Source organism: Echinops telfairi, unplaced genomic scaffold (assembly GCF_000313985.2).
Source record: "Echinops telfairi isolate 266 unplaced genomic scaffold, ASM31398v2 ScPeMD7_22;HRSCAF=79, whole genome shotgun sequence".
Lineage (NCBI taxonomy): Eukaryota > Metazoa > Chordata > Mammalia > Afrosoricida > Tenrecidae > Echinops > Echinops telfairi.
Window position 1 is genome coordinate 16083311 of NW_022103919.1, and position 21364 is coordinate 16104674.

The 21364-nt window shown below is 44.4% G+C and overlaps 1 protein-coding gene across 1 annotated transcript in view; it reads left to right on the forward strand.

Moving 5' to 3' along the window:
* The window catches only part of PCSK5 (proprotein convertase subtilisin/kexin type 5), a 525106-nt gene that overhangs the window by 72609 nt on the left and 431133 nt on the right, over window positions 1-21364 (forward strand). The window contains exons 5-7 of the mRNA XM_045288529.1: window positions 5791-5810; window positions 11023-11038; window positions 16395-16401. Coding sequence (XP_045144464.1) covers window positions 5791-5810; window positions 11023-11038; window positions 16395-16401 — 43 coding nt within the window. The remainder of the gene's footprint in view (window positions 1-5790; window positions 5811-11022; window positions 11039-16394; window positions 16402-21364) is intronic.

Genomic DNA, 21364 nt, shown 5'->3' on the forward strand with positions numbered 1-21364 from the left:
GGATTCCGGGAACCCAAGAGGCAAGAAAATTTTGGGAATGATGAGGGCAACAAATGTATAGATGTGCTTTACACAATTGGGAGAGAAGGCCACCAAACGTGAGTCCCAGGCATTCCCAGGGTTTTTACCTTGGAACTTGCTTCCCTGAGAAGTTAGTGGTAATATTGTTATCTTTTTGACCCCAACCATTTTATGAGGACACGATACATTGTGATCTTGCGGTTCTGAGAGTGAAAAGGGCGCAGATGACCCTGGGGCGATGGCCCTGGCCACATGGGGACATTCAGCCACCCAGTTCGGTTGATGGACAAAGCTCGCTCCCACCTCAAGAAGTTGAGAGGTCTCTAAAGGAAACGGAAACGTACGAAGCCAGTTAAAATGAAAAGGGATTATGTGTCAAAGGACTACTGCTAGGCTAACAAAAGAGTTGTGGACTCAGTGATGTCCCTTCGTTGATGGAGAACTGAGCAGAGTCCTGGTGATGGAGCCACGCTCTGGTGTCCAGGTTTTTCAACTCCTCTGGGAACCTCTTAGGCAGCCTTTTCTCTGCATAGTCTATGCCTGGTGTGCCTCTCCATGGAAGTGGTACAAGGCAGCGCTGGCTTGCCTACACGGTGACTTGAATTCCAGGTGGAGTCTAAGCAAGTTAAGACTTTTCAATAGATTGTTGGTAGAATTGCCCCGTAGGGTATCCAAAGCTGTAAATCTTTTTGTGAAACCCATCTTTCTCTTGCTGAGAGGCAGTGGAATTAGAATGCTCTGACCCTTCAGTCCTTCTGTGTGGCAGCTGCACACCAAACCACAGCACATGATAAACCTAAATATACAGGGGCATTTCGGATGATGAGTGTGGGTTGTTTTATTTCTAATGTACCCAGTGAAGAAGGAGGTGCACTGACCCCATACCAGGAAAACTATTGTAGGAAGGGAGAGGGACCATCATGTGATCATGAATGTCCTTTAATTGGGTCACCATAGCTATGCTTTAAGGCTTGAGTCATACATGTTCATTGAGGTGACTAGGGGGCCTGGAACTTGGGGGCTCTCTTTAAAGGCCGCATGGATTGGCAAGAACATCTATCTATACAAGGGAGAGAATGAGGCAAGTCCCGAGGGACAGTGGAAGCCCTGTGTTGTTGGGACCCTGCACGATGCATCTCTACACTTTTAGCCTTTCTGGCTATAATACCAAAGTAAACGGAAGTGCTTTACAGGTAATAATTTGTGTGAGTTTTGTGAGCCATTCTAACAGAAGGTGAAGTGCTTTGGGCTGGTAAAAATGAGCAGAGAGGGTGTACATGGTCTATTTCATAGGGGTTGGAAGGACAGAAACCTAATTTGTGAAGAAACACCCAGGGGTGACTAGGCTCACCGAGATCACTGATAGCAGGATGCTGTTGTTGGGTGTCATAGAGGTGCTCCCAAGGCACTGTGACCCTGTGTCCAACCGGGAAACACTGCCCAGTCCTGTGCCGTCCTCACGACTCCTCTTACGTCCAAGCTCATCGAGGCAGCCGCTGTGTGGATCCATCCTGTCAAAGGCCTTCCCCTCGCTCCCTGCCCGTCTGCTTTAGCAAACATGATGTGCTTCCAGGGACTGCTCTCTCCTGACACATGTCTGAAGTCTGGGAGATAAATCTCACTGTCGCTGGGCTCTAAGGAGTATGCTAGCTCTACTTCTGCCAAAACAAATTTGCTTCTTCATTGGCAGTTCACGGTACTTGCAATATTCTTTGCCAGCACCATAATTCAACCACGTGAATTCTTCGATCTTCCTTATGCAATGCCCAACTTTCACATGCATAGGAAGTGATTGAAAATGCCATGCCATCAGGCGGATGAGGTAGAAAAGCAGCGATCTGAATGTTCTTCATCTACACACAGGAGGGCGCTTGACAGATCACAGAACCTGCTGTGCTGACTCGGTGCCTCCCTGTGCATTGCTGAGACCGTAACTGTTTATGGGAGTAGAAAGTCAAGTCCTTCTCCTTGGAACACTGGTAGTTTTGAACTGTCGGCGGTGCGGATCGCAGTCCAACTTATATCTTCTGTACCACCAGAGACCACAGGAGGTTTCTCAGAAGAGCAGGCTTTTGATCTGAGCCCTGACCATGGGGTGTGCTGCCCTACCCTTTGCTCATTCAGAAGCTGGCTTGGGCTTCTGGGTCAGAGGGAGAATTTGGAGGAAGCTCCTGGCTTCAGTCCGGGACTGGCAACTCAGAAGGCACAGATCCAGCTGGGCTGGGGGGCAGGCAATCAGAGAACACATAGGGCGAGTCTGTTGGCAGATTGGTCATCTTGGAGCCAGCTGGATGTGGAGAGTGAGGAACGTGACAGAGTGACCCTGTCATAAGAATCCCACATGACCCTTTCAACAACTGAGGGATCGCAGCAGAATGTCCATTCTGTTTCTCAGTCTGGACTGGTATGTGTGCCTTGGGAAGAGGTCAAGTGCACTGGGCTACATGTTCTTTATTCTCCAACCGCGGGGCTCCTCTGTGATGAGCACACAGACTTTGGTCTTTCTGTTGATTGTGGTCTCGCTGATAGATCTGAAGGAGCCAGTAAGACATCACGCGTGTGCGTTTGATCGCCACACTTGGTTGGCAGTGGGACCAGCACAAGTGCTGAGGTGTACAGTCACGCCTGGGCCTCCACGGGGACGGGAATCTAGGGCTGGTCCTGCCTCTTCCTTAGAAACTGTCTATCTCCTTGCAGAAGGGATGCAGGGAGGAGAAGAGCCAGTCATGGTGCGGTGTCGCCATGATGAAACGTACAGTTTTCCTCTAGTTCTTGAATGCTTCCTCCCCCCGACTACCATGAGTTGTAAGAGCCCCCAATAAAATGATAAAAAAAGAAACTGTCTATACAAGAGTCTCCAGAAAGTTTGTGGGGGAGGGGGGCAGAATGGAATGAAAAGCTTGTGGGATTTCCCCACCATTTTCTGAATCCCTCACAGATGTAGTAGTTAAATTTATGGGTTCTAGAATCAGATCTTGTCTGAATCCTGACTTGCCAATTAATAGCTGCTAGAATGAGGATAAAGAGCTAAGCCTATGGATCTCAGGCCTCATCTATCACTGATGTCATTTATATGATGCCATCAGTTTCCCTGCACTGTTTATAAGGGTTTGATGACATGAAATATGTATATACACAGTGCTTCTGACAGTGTCTGGTTCATGCCAGTCAACTGTGGCTATTATTATTGGCACTATTTTTGTTATATCTTTGCTTTTTATTATTATTTTAACAGTTAAAATACCAGGTTGGGCCATGGTCATAGGTTTACATCTTCGGGATACTTTATCGGACGCAATCAAAAGATAAGGACTACAACACACCATTCTGGGAGGAAAATATATCATCATCTTGACTCTTCGTGTGGCAGACATTGGCGAACCCATTGAAGTCACAGCTTTTCTCTGAAATGATTTTCCCATTTCCAAGTCTCACAATTTACCGTGAAAATCTACAGAGTTTTTTGCTTCAGATAAGCCACTTGGAAGGAGAAGAACTATAGGCATGCATCGTTCTTAACATCCGTGGTGTGTTCTGTGACATAGGATGTTAGGTGATTTGGATATGCAGATGTAGCATATACAGGCAGTTCCCAGACTAGGAGTGAATTTTGTTCCGAAGTCTGTATTTTCTATGTGTTCTGTTAGGTGCTATCCTGTTGGCGGTGACTCAGCACGCTGGGCACAACAGAACTGCCTGGTCCTGTGCCATCCTCACAGCTGTGATTGTCTGTGCCCATTGTTGCAACCATGGTGTCCTCCGTGTCCTTGAGGATCTTCATCTTCTTTTTAAGAAGGCCCCCTCCCCTCCCCTTCCTTTTAGTCTCGAAGTTCTGCTGAAGCCTGCCCAGCCTGGGTGACCCTGCTGGCTTTTGAAAACCCTGTGGCACAGCTTCCTGCATCACAGCAACATGCAGAACAGTGTGGCAAACTGAGAGATGGGTGGTGGTTTCTATACATAAAAGAAAACATTAATGAAACACTTCAGATACCTTAAAACCTCTTTAATATATGATACAGTAATAACAATAATGGCAATATTTTGGCACACTCTGAAAAGTGTCCATTTGTGATTACCGGTCACTGCATGTACCTTGCCTTTTTAATACACTAGGCTTCATAGGGCTTGGGGCCACAGGTATGTGCTATTGGAAGTGGCCAAAATGGAGGTAATGCAGATCACGACCATCTAGAAGAGAGTTTTCTTCCCTTGAATCATTTTGACACAGAGCCTCTTGGCATGCCCCATTCTCCTGTGCTTCCCAGCCAGCTTAGGGAAGCACAGATCTCAAATTGGGTTGAGGGCAAGAGTATTTATTTAAAGAACGATGTAATCATTGTGTTGTGTGGAAGAAAAAGTGCACATGTAGGAGTGTGCTGGCCCTCAGCCTCTACCCCATCCTCATTGGTAGTCTTGGACACTTGGATTGTGAATCTGTTTATCTTTATCATGTTCTTTAAAAATTACCTCATCGGAAAAATGGAAATAATTAATATGCAAATGTTTCTTTTTATGATGTTAGAAACTGTGTATGTCAGGTACCTCAGACTGAGATTGTGGGTCTTGGTGAGCAGGTCCAGCGGTGCCCCTGTTTCGTTGTTTTCCTGTCTGAAGAGAGAGCACATGTAGTCCTGTAGATGGATTTGGGATAGTCTAGACCTCTGAGCACCAGAAACATCTAAATTCCATACTCAGCAGGTCAGGTCATAGTTGGGTGAAAGCCCTTTGGCAACAGTACAAGCAAGTCAGGGTTCTAAGAATCCCTTATAACACAATGTTTTTCTTTTTCATGGTGTTTTTAACCACAGATAGTGAATATTTACATTGCTTGAGTTTTCTCCAAACAGCTCCCTTGGCATTAGCTCAGTGTTTGTGAATGTCTTACACGCACCTTGTATTAAAAGCAATGAAACAAAGCTTGTGCCGAGGACACAACAGGATAAAGACTGTCTGTCTGTCTGTCTGTCTGTTCGTCCCAGGTCCTGGATCTGCCCTTCATTTGCACGTGGGATGCTTGCCTTTGCTATTTGATGGTTTTTAGGTGTGCATGTGTTTATGTATTATTTAAGAAGAAGAACCCACTTGTTATTCATAGCTGTAGAATTTCAGTTTGAAACCCACCAGCCCCGGGAGAAAGACTGATGGCGATCTGTGCTAGGCAGGATTTCCAGCCCAGGTAACCCTATATAAATCAGGCTGCTCTGGGTCAGAACCGATTCTGTGTCTGTGGTGCTTTCGCTTTTTCTCCTTTTGTAGAACCCATCATGTAAACTGATTCAGTCGTGCTTAAAAGTCAACCATGAAGTATTACGTAGGGCAAAGTTGAAATAGTGGTAAAAAGACTAGGCTGAGAAGAAGCTATGGGCTCTCACCTTTTCTGTCACAAGCACATCTGTAGAGTGGTTTCTGGCATTGAGCTGCACGATCCTTGTCCCAAAGGCAAAGTCGGTGGCAGAGCCAAGGCCGTTAGTTGTCTGACTGCTGTCAGCCTGACGTGTGTACCGGTGACTTTCCCGGTCTGTGGCCAACTGTGTCCACAGCAAAGACTAAGGAATGCAGGGAAACAGCTGTTTGCTTCTTTGAGGCAGGGGTTTCAGAATACGAGGGGATTCTTAAGAAGAACAAAGTCCTGAACCACAGCAGCTGCCGCGGGAGGAGACACTCAGAGCTAGGAGTGGGGCTTTTACCGTTAGGCAGCCCCCTCCGGCATATAAACCATCAGGGGCAGCGTAGAGAAAGAAGGCACACCCGTGTGCAGTACAGACAAAGGAGACAGGCCCTTCCACAGGGTGTTTGCCCTTGACCCTGTGTGGGCTGCTCTTGGGGCAAAGCCCTTGTATCGGCCGGTGCATCTTATAGCTGCTCCTGGGTGAATGATTTGGATACCTCCTTAGCCTCTGCCGAGACGGAGCTGGAAAGGGCACTTGTTTCTTCATCTTGGACCTAAGTCAGAGAAGGGAATGCACTCTCTAGATGCGCTTACAGAAATCGGTCTCACCAGATTGTTTCCAAACTGGCCCAGTGCCCGGTGGAGACTTTATAAAGATGGATGGGATGTAAGCATGCCAGCATTTTCATCATATTCTGGGGACTGTGAGGAAACTGGCATTCACCATAGATGTATTAACAATGACACCATAATTGTCACCTGCAAGGCTTCCCCCAGTAATGGGTTTTTAAGAACTACCGGGGAGAGGGGGAAAGGGGCTGACAGTGAGCCCGCGCGCGGCTGGTAACTGAGAGGTGGGCTGTAGGCACCCAGGGCTTCTCCAGGGGAGAACGGCCCGCGGATCTGTTTCCATGAAGACTGAGATCAAGGAAACCCTCTGGGGCAGCTCTACGCTGTCATTTGGAGTCCCTGTGGGACGATGTCAACTTGGAGCTCCAAGAAAGAGCAACTCCACATCCCAATTTAATCGGAATGTGAGCAATTTCTGTTCTTCTGTTGAAAGTAGTCAAGTTTTTAGTACTTTTGTAGATTTCGGTAACCTTTTGCTAATTGCCAGTGAACCTGTCCATGTTTTAACCTCAGCAATGTGTCCCTTTGACTTGTCAATAAAGAGAGATGACAATTTTGTAATGCTAGTGCCGCTGTTTAGGAAAGGGGCACTCTTTCTCCCACACACTTACCTTGGGCTTTGTAACAGCTTTTAAACTAGAGTCTGTATCACCATTTATAGATGAGGAAACCGATAATTAGAGACGTTCAATCACTTAGACAGGGTCACAGAGAAAGTACTGCTGCCTAAAATTAAATGAAGAACCATCTGGTTTTGTCCACTCTATTTTTACCACCGTGTATAAGGTGAAGCCATTCATCTCTGCAAGTTGTATCTTTCAATTAAAGGTACACTTTTTCTGCCTTCCATAGTTTGGAGGTCTTGACCTGGTCACAGTCTGCTTCAATCGAAAGACAGTCTCTGTGAAGTCAGGGGAGGTCCATTTTCTCTCTGGTCTTACTGCAAATGGAGGAGGATACTTTATAGCCAAAGACAGGAAGCAACTATGTAACTTGTTTCATCCTAAAAGCATTCTTTTAGGATTAGGGTCTGGCACACTTCTGTGTGTCTTGTTGACCCACTTCATACATTCCACTGTAGCCATAAGCGCACACTCTGAAATTAGAAGCCTAGATTCATTCTCAGTTCTGCTGTTTGTGAAGTGAGAAGATGAATGGCCCCTTTGCCCCCCCTACTGATGGGCTAAAACATTGTAAAGATTGCCCAATAGAACAGTTTAGAGCCAAAAGTTACCACCCAGAATCCTCTGTTCCTAAAGCATGTGCTGTATGTTATTACAGTAACTCTCCCACTGAGCTGTGAGCATCTTCAGGGCAGGGACCAGCCTTCAGTCAAATGAGAAACACACCCCTTTCCCAGTTCTGTCATGATGGAGCGAGCCCTGATGGCATAGTGGGTTATGCGTTGGGCTCTTAACTGCAAGGTCAGCAGTTTGAAAGCACCAGCCTCTCCAGGAGAAAGATAAGGCTTTCTACTCCCGCAAGCATTATTGTTTCAGAAACCCAAAGGAAATATTACAGACTTTTCTTCAGAGGCACCTCGAGTGCATTCAAACCTCTAGCCTTTCAGTTAGCAGTCAAGAATGTGAATCATTGGTGCCCCCAAGGAGTCTAGCCACTAAGAGGTGCTCAGTAAATGTGTCTTGAATAATACGGACTTGAAAGCTTCCAAAGGAACAGCCATATCAGAGGAGTGTTGTTGACCGGTCAGTCTGAGGAACTGTTCAACTGGTCTGAGTATATCAAGAGTGTTTGTCCACATTATAAAAATAAATTAATTCCGTTAGCAAATACCAAATATCTGTTATCAGGCAGGCACTCTATCAAATGCTAGGAAGGGCACAGAAAACAAAACCAAACGCAACTGCATTGCTATCCAGTGGATTCCGACTCAAATGGATGCTATTGGACAGGGTGGAATTGACCCCGTGTGCTTCTGAGACCCCAACTCTTTACAAAAGCAGAAAGTGGTTTTTCTGGGTTCCTGTCTTCTATCATACTAAGACTACTGCTGATTATTCCGCTAGAAAAAACAAGTTGGAAATTTTGTTTGCACAAAGTGAGAAAACGGGAAAACAAAAACCAAAAATCTTAAGCCGTTACAATTTGTGTATGTGTGAGATCTCGTATGTAATGCTTGTAGGTTAATTCAGAACATCTTAGTGCTAGACAAAAGGCATGACGTTTTCAGAGACTTAATGGAATTTTACTAACCACATGGTATCACAGAAGCTTGGAGGCTGGCTGTCTTTTCTTTTTAGAAATAGAATGCTTTCTGTTGAATGTAATTGAGTAGAAATGCTGTACAGAAATGGGCCTGCTCAATCCCTGGATTTTGTACTTAGGGAACTGGAATCAGAGAGGAAAGGCTATGTGCTTTAGCACTCCTGAATCCCAGTTCAGTGTGTCTCTGTGGGAGGGTGTCTGTGTGTATGTAAAATATACGTAGACAGTGTATCAATATAAACATAATATATAAAATGAATAACATAAATGGATAATTGTATATAAATCTATAATAAACCTTTTGCTAATTCCGTTATTTTGGCATATGTAGCGTGTGATGTCCAACCACCATCCCCGTTCTTTTCCAAATTATCCCATGACTGTGAACAGGAACTCGTGGCGCCCTAAGCAGTGTCTTCTCCTTTCCCTGTCCTTGGTAACCGCTAGTCCACTTTTATCTCTATGGGCACCTGGTGGTACGGTGGTTAAACCCTTGGCTGCAGTGCTAGCCCATCTCTGTAGGAAGATGTGGTGGTCTGTTTCCATAAAGGTGTACAGCCTAGGGGGCACTTCTCCTTTGTCCTATATGGTCGCTATGAGTGACAATCAACTCTGTGGCAGTGGGTTTGATTTTGGGGGTGTACTTTAGTCCGGGTGGACTAGAGAAACAAATTCATAGACACTCATCTGTGTATAAGATAGAGGTTTATATATAAGAGCAATTGAATATTGAGAAAACATCCCAGCACAGTCCAGATCAAGTCCATAAATCCGATATTAGCCCATATATCTTATACCAATCCTTAAAGTCCTCTAAAAACTCACGAAACACATGTAATGACGCCAAAGGCAGGGAGATCACAGGCCAGTGAATGGGAAGTCTTGGGGATCCAGTGGTGTTGTAATATCTCAGCACCAGCAGGGGTCTCCACATGGTTCCTTCAGCTCTGAAACTGACTGCCTCAGGGTAGCTTCATGTGGCTTCTCAGGAATGTCTCTTAGGGAGTTAGAGGAGAGAGAGAGAGAGAAAGAAGAGAGTGTGGAGAGAGAGAGATACTCCCACTTCCAAGGAGGAAATACAGGAGTTCCCAGAATCCTCAGGGAAAGGCCACACCCACACAGAGGCCTCATTGGCTATGACCTGATTAACAGACTAGACTCCACCCCTTCACTCTTAATCCTCTGAAGTCCCAAATTGACGCCATACTATGTAATAGCCACAGTGGTTTTATATTTTTGCAAACTTCATGTAGGTAGGATTGTACAGTAGCTACCCTTTTGTGCTGACTTATTCCACATGACACAGTATTTTCACAGATCATTCAGTAGCATAAATCAAGAACTTCATTTCTCTTTATGGTTGAGCCATGTATACACACACACACACACACACACGCAATATATATTGCTTATCTGTCCATCTGTTGATGTATATTTAGGTTGTTTCCATCTTTCAGTTACTAGGAATAGTGCTGCAGTGAACCTCGGTACCCAAATAATCTGTTTATGGTCTTGCTATCTGTTCTTTTATATATATATATATATATATATATGCCCAGTGTATCTCAGAATGCTTTTGCCTGATTCAGGTTTTTATTCTTCTCTTATCAGACTACTCATTCCATCTTAACCCTATTTTATTATTATTTTTAATCATTTTAGAAGCTCTTACATATATTATAACCCCTCATAATTCTATCAGATCACACATAATTGTACAGTTGCTGCCACCATCAGTTTTGAAACATTTTCTTCTTGAACTCTTTGATATCAGCTCTCCTTTAGTCCCTCCCTCTCCTGTGGCCCCTCAACCCTTATTATTATATGTATTGTAATATTTATTAATTTTTGTCCTATCGTACAACAACCAATGTATATCTGTTCATCTGTAAATCTGTCATTCGTTCCCCTCACGCGGGGATAGTCATCATTGCTATCACACACGCACAGACACCCTTCCCATGCCCTCAGGGAATCATTACTCCTATTACTGTTTCCGAAGGATTACCTATCTTGGCTTTCATGCATCAAATGATACTAATTATGTAAATGAATCTATGCAGGTCTAATAATATTAATTAGATAACAAAGACCATGATATTAAGGGGAGGAAATATTAAAGAATTAGAGTAGCCTTTCTCAACCTGTGGGGGTTGAACCTCTTTCGGGGTTGAATGACTCTTTTACAGTGGTCGCCCGGTTCATAATAGCACCAAAATTACAATTATGAAGTAGCAACGAAGATAATTTTATGGTTGAGGGTCACCACAGCATGAGGAGAACTGTATTAAAGGATTGCGGCATTAGGAAGGTTGAGAACCACTGAACTAAAGGATAGTTATGTGGTTCAACTGTGTTATACAACACCCTAGCTATATCATTCCTCCCGTGTGGCCCTTCTGAGAGGGACTGCCCAATTATCCAACAGGTGGCTTTGGCGCTTCACTTTGTCCATGCTCCTTTTATTGCTTGTTTTTGACCTTCTGATACCTGTTCCTGTCGACACCTCATGATCACACAGGCTGCTGTGCTTCTTCCCTGTGGACTGTTTTGTTTCCCTGCTCGATAGCCTCTTGTTTAATTTCAAGCCTTTAAACCCCCATACGCTTTATCTTTTAATAGCGGGGCACCATCAGCTTTCTTCACCACATTTGCACCCATTTTGTCGTCCGCGATTGTGTCGGGAAAGTGAGTGACATACATTGCCACATTATTAGAACAAACCATTCTTGTACTCAGGTGAGATTTGAGTAGAGGCCCAAAGTCCTTACTGTATTTACACATATATATTAATGGATAAATACATCTACCTTTATGTATTTATCTATATATATATGGTCTTTCTTTTCTTTTTTGTCGTTTGGTGTCTGTCTATTTAAGATAGGTAGGATAAGGAAGCCCAAGGAGACAGTGACTGGACCCAGAGTTATGCGAGGGAACAAGGCAGGGGGAGGGAGCGGTAAGCCCATGACAATAGGGACAGGGGGATAGCAAGGGGACTAAAATTGATGGTAAGGAGGGTGTATCATTCCCGGTGGTGTTTGATGAATTGAAATGTGTCCAAGAGGAATTACGGAGAGGTGAACGATGGTGAAACGTCTTGGAGCCGAAAGAAAGAAAAGAGAAAAAGGAAGAGGAGTAAAAATTGTACATACAGGTATAAATATAGATATGCATATATGTAAATATATAAAGATTTATAATGGTGTATTTAACCCCATTTTAAAGGGCTTCCGGTTGAGTAATGGAGACCAACTCTCCCCCCCAAAAAGTTGATAAAAACTTCAGTGTTATGTTAATTACCTTTCCTACTTCCTTCCCTTACTCATCTTTCATTGAATGAAGCTTTGAACAGCATGTTTGATTAGCGTACACTGTTCTCTTGTAGGCATAGAAATGTGGTGACATAAAGGTCATCCTAATCCACTCCATGAGCTGAGGATATATCAGAAGAAAGCCAACATTCCCTTTGTAAAGAGACACAGACATGGGTTTACTTGAACAGATACTTTTTTCTGAGACCTTACTATCACTTAATGGACATGTGCCTCGGTTTCCTAAGGGATACAGGATGATACAGGCAGTGGGGTCTCAAACTCATGGCCCTGGAGTCGATTCTGATGCAGAGCGACCCTGCAGGATGGGGTAGAACTGAGCCCGTGGGCTTCCAAGACCTCACTGTTCAATGGAGTAGAAAGCCACATCTCTGTCTTGAGCGGTAGCTGGAGGTTCCCAACGGCTAACCATGGGTTAGCAGACTAAATAATTCGGTATTAAATAAGAGAAAGGCTTTGTTTTTTATGAGATAATAGGAAAAAAAGAGAGAAGTAGTTGGATTATTAAAATGATAGCTTAGAACATCAAGGGGTGGGGTGGGGAGGGAAATACACATTTCTTAAGAACTTGGCTCTGTGGCAAAAATAATCCTTAAATGTCATGGATGGGAATCCAGGGCCTTCTGGTTGGAAGTGGCCTGGGCTTCTTCTCCCCCTCCTTCTATCAATGGAGCACTTGCTTTCCTTTATTCACGAGGGGGTTGGGAAACCACTGGACCGTCAATAATTGCTGTACTGCAAGAGCAATTCCTGAAGCCCTTCATGCCATCAGTCCTTCCTGGACCGCTCTCTGTGAGAAAGCATCGCTGCCGGGCAGGCAGATCCACTTCCGTTGTCTCAGAGCTGCCCCGGAATGTTCTCATCAGGTGCTAGAATTTTGAGGGTCCTTTCTTAAATTGCCAAGACTCTGTAGGGTTGTTGGAACTGTGGTTTAGGCCGGCCCAGCTGAGGCCTAACAGTGCTAGTGCCAGGGCAGGACTGAGGTTTGCCTTTTCCTCTGTCCTGTATGCACGGAATTGACTGGCGGTCCCCAGGTGCAGTAACCACATCACAATTTCATGAGCACCGATGCCCAGACTCCAGGGTCAGGCATCCAGGTCACATAGCACGGTAGGGGAGGCCGCAGCTTCGAGGTCTTCAGAGAGAAACTGTGCCACATTTGATGACAAGGAGAGAAATGGGCTTTCTGTCCCATTCATTGGGTCTCAGCCCCAGGGCTCCTGTAATGTACTCTGGTGGGTATGCGTCATGAGTTCAGGGAGAGCAAAATGATTTGGCAACCTTCTGCCTTGGTACACAGGAAGGCTGCCAGGAAGCTGGGGTTGGGGCCTTGCCTCGCCTCTCTCCGGGAAGGGCTGGCAGAAGCTCCAGCCAGCACGAACCCATCAGGCCCCACTCCAGGTTTTTGTGTGCTCTGACCTACAAGTTTTGTCAAGGCCCACCTTGCTGGAAGCCTGCCTTGTCAGTGGTTTCTGAGGTGAGGGACGAGCCCACAAATTGAGAAAACGTTTGGTTTGCCTCCGTCGACTGAAGTCGGGAAAGAAAACGCCAACCTCTCACCGTTTGCCCGGGGACTTGGGGCAGTATTTTCTCCCAGGGGGGACAGTCACAGGACTCCCTGCCCTGACCAAAGTAGCTGTTTGCTAAACATTTCAGAGGGTGATGATGGTGTTTAAGAGCTGCCACAATTTCAGTGTCTGGGTTGCAAAAGAACCCTGCCCTCAGTATCAGGTCTATGGTTAGACTCCGGATAAAAGGAAATAGAACAGACACCCCAGTCAGGGCCCGTCTTTGTCCTAAGTCTGTGCTACTGGGGGACCTGGTGGAGGGCTTAGTATAGGAGACTTTCATCTGACTTCTCCTCACCAAGGGGCTTCATGCTATCTATCTGTCCATCCTCCACCCATCTGGAGTCCCTGAGTGACACCAAAACTTAATGCACTCAACCGTTAACCAAAAGGGTAGAAGGTGAAGTCCACTCAGAGATGCTTCAGAAGAGAGGCCCGGTGATCCATTTTTGAAAAAGAAGCCATTAAAAACCTGCTGCAGCACATTTCTTCTCTAGCACAGGTGGCACATGTGTTAAGCCATATTGACTAAAAAAACAAATCAATCACACTCATATGTGTGTCAGGAAAAGCTTTGTATCAAGACGTAGTTACATATCAAGAAAACATTCCATCCCAGTCCAACTCAGGTCCATACGTCCAATCCTAGTCCATAGGTCCCCATCAGACGCATGCAGCCACATGCGATGGTGTAGCATGCAGGAAGACACAGGCCGGAGTGTGCATCCAAGGTCAGTGGAAAACATAGCAGGGCTCCAGCAGCTCTCAGGGTGGTCCGCAAGCAGGAACGTGAAGGGACAGAGAGAGAGAGAGAGAGAGAGAGAACACCCTCCAGAGAGTTATGAGTTGCATCTCCAAGGGAGGTCATCAGACTACAAGCTGATTGGCAAGCTAAACTTCACCCCTATTTACAGGTGCCATGTTGGCACACAAAAACCTATCACAGAAAGTATGGTGAGAGGGTACAAACCTAAGCCACACCGTTCCCGATTTTAAACCATGCAGCATTCCCTTTCCCTGCTTGCACAACTGCCTCTTGATCCATGGACAGGTTCTGAATTAGCACAATGGGGTGTTTTGGAATTCCCATTCTCCTCAAGGGTACCCACGGTTTATTACGGTCCACACAGTTGAATGTCTTGCCATAGTCAGTGAAACAAATAAACAGCTTTCTGGTATTCTCTGCTTTGGACCAGGATCTATCTGACATCAACAACGATATCCCTGATTCTCCATCCTGTTCTGAATCCGTCCTGAACTGGCAGCTCCCTGTCAATGTGATGCTGCAATTCACTGCAGTGACCACCCAGAATTCAGAGACCATATTCACGATGATGGGGGTCTATTAAAGCAGTTAACAGATTATAATGTGGGATCAGAAATGCTCTGGATATAGTTCTTTTCCGTCATATCCTTAGGCAGGCCACCCTAATCCTTTGTCTCCATCACATGCACCCTCAGCCTGAGCCCTGAAATGTTACAAAACCCTTTTACCACTGCCAGTAAGTGCTTAAAGGGCACGCTCCTTTGCTCTAAGCCTGACCCTGAAGCCACCTAGCTACCCCAATTAGTGCCCAGAGTCACCCAACTCCACAAGTGAACCCACTGCCCAAAGGCACTCAGTTTCACTCACCTGGTGGACAGGTAGCTCATCTCTTCAGTTTCACTCACCTGTAGAGAAAATTAAATGAATGCACTTAAAAGTATTGGGGGGCGGGGGGTATCCAACTCTGAACTCCCATGCTGTGTTAGTCTGGGTACTTTAGAGAAACAAACCCACAGAGACTCAGGTATAAGAGAGAGTTTTATATAAAGGTTAAGTGCACATCAAGAAAACATCCCAAGCCCAGAAGTCCAACATTAACCCTTATGTCTGACACCAATCCAAAAAGTCCTCCTTCAACTCACAAAGCACACACTATGACGCCGACTGCAGGAGGAAAGCCGAATCAGTGAACGTGTAAGCATCTCAGGGCTGGCAGGGGTCTCCACACGGCTGCTCCAGCACCCAGGGCTGCATTGGGGTAGGTCCTTGTGGCTTCTCTTTGGGGACATCTTGCAGGAAGTGAGCCTTGCCAGCCAAAGCACTGAACTGGCCTGACCATCACAAAGCAAGAGACCCGAGAACAAGAAAGGTGAGGCTCACTGAGCCATTTATCCCTCGGCCCTTCATTTAACCCCACATGTGTTTATCGGCCAGGTTGGCACAATAAACTAACTACCTCACATACTCACCTCGCAAATTTTCCATTGATCTCAAAATCATGGCAGGAGGATGCATGGCACTTGAGAAACAAAAGTCATCACCATTTATATTTAAATATGAATGAGACCATTCGTGTGTGCATTAGAGCTGAATTCGTGACTCCATATGAATGTAACATTCATGATCATTGCTTTGCACGGGTGGACTTATGGGTGTGTTACATGGGAAGCAAGATGCTGACATTCTTTTTGATATTTGGGGATCACCCCATGTTCTCTGCTTGAGGAAATAATGAGAATGATTGCCCTTTGTTTTGCTGGGGTTTGCCTGTTTTTATATTAATCTCAGCTGAATCGAACAATTTCTCCAGTCTTTACAAAATAATACTCCTCTTTGTATTCACTTGATATACAACTTGAGGGCATTCATTCTTTGCAAACACAAATCTGGGAATATCGCAAATGATTTCTACATAGAGCTGTGGGATTGGTCAATGGGAACCAAAATCTATTGAGGAATTAATTGCTTTGTTTTAAGGTAAGGCTGTCGTTTTTACAGATATCTAAAACTTCAGCTGTGCTAAGGGCAAAATGAGATGTAGCATATATTTACTTTAAGTAGTGAATTGATTAGATTAATTACACTGCCTTGGCTTTCCAGTCCCTTAGAAGGTGATTATTCAAAAGACAGATAAGCATAGTGTGAAGTCATGCTGCTGTGCTTGTCATACAGTGACAATCTTGATCTCAGTGGGAAGCAGAAGGGGCTATCTGGGCTGCCCCAATTCAATTCCGGCATCAAGGTTGTATCGAATCAAATGTGTGACTTTAACCCCCAGGTGACAGTCAGGCAGTAAAATTAGTTTCAGGCACTGTAGAATTCCATGTCCTTGTAGTGTTAGGCAATCAAAATTATTTCCAATTTTTTCGCTTATCGCTCAACTTGATTGTCCTAAAGTTTAAAATAGAACTTGGGTCCAGGATACACAACGGAAGACTCTTCTGCTATAATTTTTCCAGTCAACAAGTGTGTATTGAGTTTATATCACCAGGTTTACTTTCCGTATCTATCCTACTCCATGTGCTGGGTGCCCCTGCACCTAACTAGAAGATAGTTGGTCTGTAGGATTGACTCAAACAGGAAGGATGCAAGGCACCAATAGCCACAACTCTAGCTTCATCCTCATTGGAGGGAGGACAGGGGTATGGGGGAATTTAGCTTTTCATTATAAAAGTCAAAATTCTTTAAATGACTAAAAAATAAAAGAAGAAAAACAAATGCAATTTTAAAATCACCTATAATTCCATTTTGTAGTTGAATATATATATATCCATGCATTTACATAAATCTCTTTCTCTCTCTAGAATTTAAAAGCTGTTATTTTTACAAAAGGAGCCAGGGTGGCACAGTGGTGAAGCACTTGGCAATAAACCCAAACATTGGGGGTGTGAACCCACCAACCATTCTGTGGAGAAAGATGTGGTTGTTTGCTTCCCTCAAAATGCCAGCCTGGAAAAGCCTGTGGAAGCAGTTCTCCTCTGTCCCACGGGGCACTGTGCATTGTAGTAACACAAGGGCGGGCAGTAGGATTGATTGGTAATAACATAATCATGTGTTTGCTACTGTCTTTCACTTTTGACATTCACAACATCCTGTCATACCTGGTAATGTGAAGTATTCACTTCTGAGCTTCCCTCCTTTTTCTTTACTTCTTTTTTGTATTCTCTTCTGTTTTAAGTTGACCTTGGCTATGCCCCTGCTGAATGTAGAGACCATCTCAAAAGTAGACCTGGTGCATGGAATGCTAATGATTCATGACCAGATGCATTGTGGGATGATATCAAGGGCATCGTACGTGAAGAAAGGAAAAGGTCATTACAAAGACAGAAAATCAAGGGAAATATTGCAATGAGTAAGACATGTCAATAAAAATATTATTTTGGGGGGGGTGGGGGGAGACAAAATCAAGAAAGGACCAAAGTGGATATCTGGAGCGACTGTGAAGCTTGCTATTGAACAGTCGCTAAAGTGAATGGAAGCAATGATGAAGCAAAAGGGTTAAACAGATTTCAAAGGACAGTTTGAGAAGACTAAAATATTGGATTACAAATACAGTATGTATTGATAATATTGTAATAAAATGTGCAGAAACCTGGAGTTCGAAAACCCATAGGGAAGAGCACACAACATTTCTCAGGCGGAACGAATTGAAGAAAATTCAAGTATTTAGTTGCAGTATTGAAAATAGGGGCAATACGGGCAAAATATTGACTCATGCAGAAAGTATCAAAAGACAATGGAACACACAGAGATAACAGTTCTTAAAACAATTGGTCACCATTCAACCATTTCAGGAGGTCGTGTATAATCAAGAACTGATGTATTGATGGAAAGAGGCCAAGCCACACTGAGGGCATTGGCTCCAGGAATTGATCCCATACCAATTGAGACACTTAATAGTTGGAACACTTGACGTACTCACTTGGCTATTCCTATAAATTTTGAGGACAGCTACCTGGCCAGCCAACCAGATGCGATTCATATCAAGTCATTCTAAAGGCGTTATTAAACAATATCATTAATGTCACAAACAAGTCTAATTTGACTGAGGAAATTTACAAACCGCTTGCAGCAGCACAGTGCTGGGGAGCTGTTGGGAGCGGCTCTGAAAGCAGAGGTCTGTTCGTTCTAATGTGGACGTGCAGACACAGCTCTCTCACGGTCAGATCGTCTCTCTCATGGTCAGATTGACTTTTGTGCTTTAATGTTATTGGAAACATCAGGTGCTTAGCCTTGGGAAAAATATTTGCCAGACAAACAAGAACAAGGATGGGGGTGCTATTTTGAGCAATAGTACATTCCCGCTTAACAGTGTATCAAAGCTTGCTGGAAAATAAACTCGGGGCTGCAGTCTTGACTTGCAGTCCTCCTGACCCCAGCTTTTTTGTGTCTGTCTTTTCTCAGTCCTCACCCCCTCAATCGAGTCCCCGTTGCTCTGCCGGCGGGCTCCGGCACGGAGCTGCCTCAAGTTTAAGGTAGATTCAGAAGAGGACAGGGAATGAACATGATCATTGCTGATTTCACAGGGACCTTGGTTAAAAGCAGAAAATCCCCCCAAAATGTTGACCTGAGTTGCAGTTCTAACAAACTGTGGATAACATCACAAGTAAAGGGAGTCCCAGACCCTTCCTTGCGCTCATAAAGTATGTGCACAGAGAACAAGAGCAGCTGCCGGAACAGAGCGAGGGGGCACTGAGAGCTTGAGATGGAACAAGGTCGGGACCGGGGCTGTATCCTTTTGGCAGGCTCCTGCCATACGAACACTAACTAACAAGGAAGCGGAGCAGCTAGACTCCATCAAGAAGAATGCTTGCATCAGCATTGGAGGCAGGCTGATTCACAACTTGTGATATGCAGGTGATAGAACCATTTGCTGAAAGAGAAAAGGATTTGAAGCACCTGAAGATCAAAGAGTGCAGCCCGCAGTCTGATGACATCTCAGTGTCCTGAAAACCCCAAATCCTCACAACTGGGCGAATGACCAACATCTGGAGAAGCACACACACAGATGGAAGCGGTCGAAGATTTTGCTTTACTTGGGACTACACTCAATGTCCGTGGAAGCAGCAGTCAAGAAACCCAGCGACACATTGAGTGTACAAATACGCTGCCAAAGATCTTTTACAAGGATTAAAAAGCAACGATGTTCTTTGAGGACTACAGCGCATCTGCCTTAGGCCATGGGATTTTCAGTTACTTCCTATGTATGTGAAACATGTAACTATATTAAGAAGACCCAAGAAGAATTCTTGCCTTTGGGTTACAGTGCTGGGGAATGTTGAATAGATCGGGAACCAGTGGAAGAACAACCATACTTCTCTTGGAGTAATGACAGGCAGCCGCTCATAGATTGAACAGGTTCTCAGGCGAGTTGTTTCAGGAGAACAGCGTTGTGTTGGTAAAGTTTAGGCTCAGCCAAAAAAGAAAACAGAAGCCCCTCAGTGAGATCAACGGAAACAGCTCAGACATTGCAGACGTCATTGGGCTGCTGAAGGGTCGGCAGTAATTTTATCCGGTTCTACAGATGGTCACTCGGAATCAGAGAAGACTCCGCGGCACCTAGCAACAACAACAACAGCAACAACAGAGCTCTAGACATAATTTGCTTTTTAATAATTATTGTGGTAAAGAAATGAAATTTAGTTCTTTACCTTCTTAAGTGGACATTAAGTATATTCAGTGAAATTAAATAGATTCACAATGTTGGCATTAAGGATATGAACTCCAGAACGACGTTGCTTTTTCACCTAATTTAAAGTTCTTTGCAAGATTTGTTCAAAAATGTCCCCGTTCCCCTTTGCATGGAGTTGAAAGGTGATAATTGATATATCTAGGTCACAAAACCTATGCCTTCCAATTTCTGGTACATTATTCTGTACTTGCTGCTAGACTAAATTGCATTTTATGCCTCCCTTTTATCTGAATGCTTCCTGTCTTAGAATATGTCTTGGGTAGTTTTTCTATCCTAGAGATCATTTGCTAATTAATCTGCTGCTTAGATGCCATGTAACCTTCAGATTTTCCTATCTAATTAAAAGGACTGTACATCAAAGTTTCCTTATGAGAGTAGATCATATTAGCCAGCGTCACAAAGGTCCTGCCCACTAAGCTGAGCAATGGGGGCCCTGTCATAGGGCTCAAGCTGTAGAAGGACTTGCTCAAGCCCTCTGTTAGCTAAATTTAGCCCAATCATCAAGGCGTTTGTAGAGTTATAGGAACATATCCATCCTGAAACGGTGCTCCCTTCTAGATCACATTCAAGTAGTAAGCACCCCAGAAGGAGCCATGGTGTTCGAATGAGTTAAAGTATTGGCCTTCTAACTGAAAGGTGGGGGTGGTTTGAACTCACAAACTTTGGAGCCATGGAAACCTTACAGGTCAGTCATACACAGCCCTGTAAGGTCATGATGAGTCAGAATCAATTCAATGGCAGTGGGTGCATACCCCAGAATTATTGGACCAAATGACCATGAGTACATTTTAGTGATTTGAGTGAACTTCTTTCCTTATCTGTCCACTGGAGAGAAAATTGCACTATTGCTTTTTTTCCCTTACCTTCAAGTCTGAGAGCGGCTGCTATAGGTTGTGGATAATGTATGAACTGTAGACAAAGGAAAATAAAAATAAATAGTCATGTTGCCTGTAATATCTTCTCAGATCGTATACCTAGCTGGCTCCTTATTATTCAGGCTTCTAGCATAGTGTTACATCTTCTTAGAGGCCTTCTGATCACCTTACCTAAAATAGCCTCCACTTCCATGACATTTTCAACCCTCTTATCTTATTCATTTTTAAACATCATTTCATACTAGCAAAGGTTATCATATAGTCTTTTATTGATTTCCATGTTTACTGTCTGAATCACTAAAATAGAAACTTTCTGAGTGCAAGGAATTGGCCATTGCCTTCCCCTCCCTCCCCTCCTCCATCCTACTGTTCTCCTCTAGCCCTCCCCTCCTCCATCCTACTGTTTTCCTCTAGCTTCCACGACAGTGCCAGCCATGTAGTGGGCACGCAAGTATTTTTGGTGGGTGAGTAAGCAAATAAAAGTGACTTAAGAATAAGGAGAAAAATTTACAGCTTCTCTTTTATTTTTTCTCTCCACATATCATCTTTCCATACCTATGTATGGAAAACATAGGTAACAGATGAGAACATTTCAGTCTTTAGAAGTATAATAAATAAGAGTGGAAGGGTTGCAGTAAAGAATGTGGCCCTAATTCTCTGAAAGTGGGTAATAGGGTTACAGCCACAATGCTCTGAGTCCTGCACTGAGCAGCACCTGGCATGGTTACTTTGCTGACACATTGCTAACAATTTGGCTCCTTTGGAGAACGCCAGCCAAGGATCAACTTTAACTTGGAATGCTCAGGTCTTTCAGTCTGGGCTTTGCATTGCTTTCTGGGCCACACGGAATACTTACGTTATG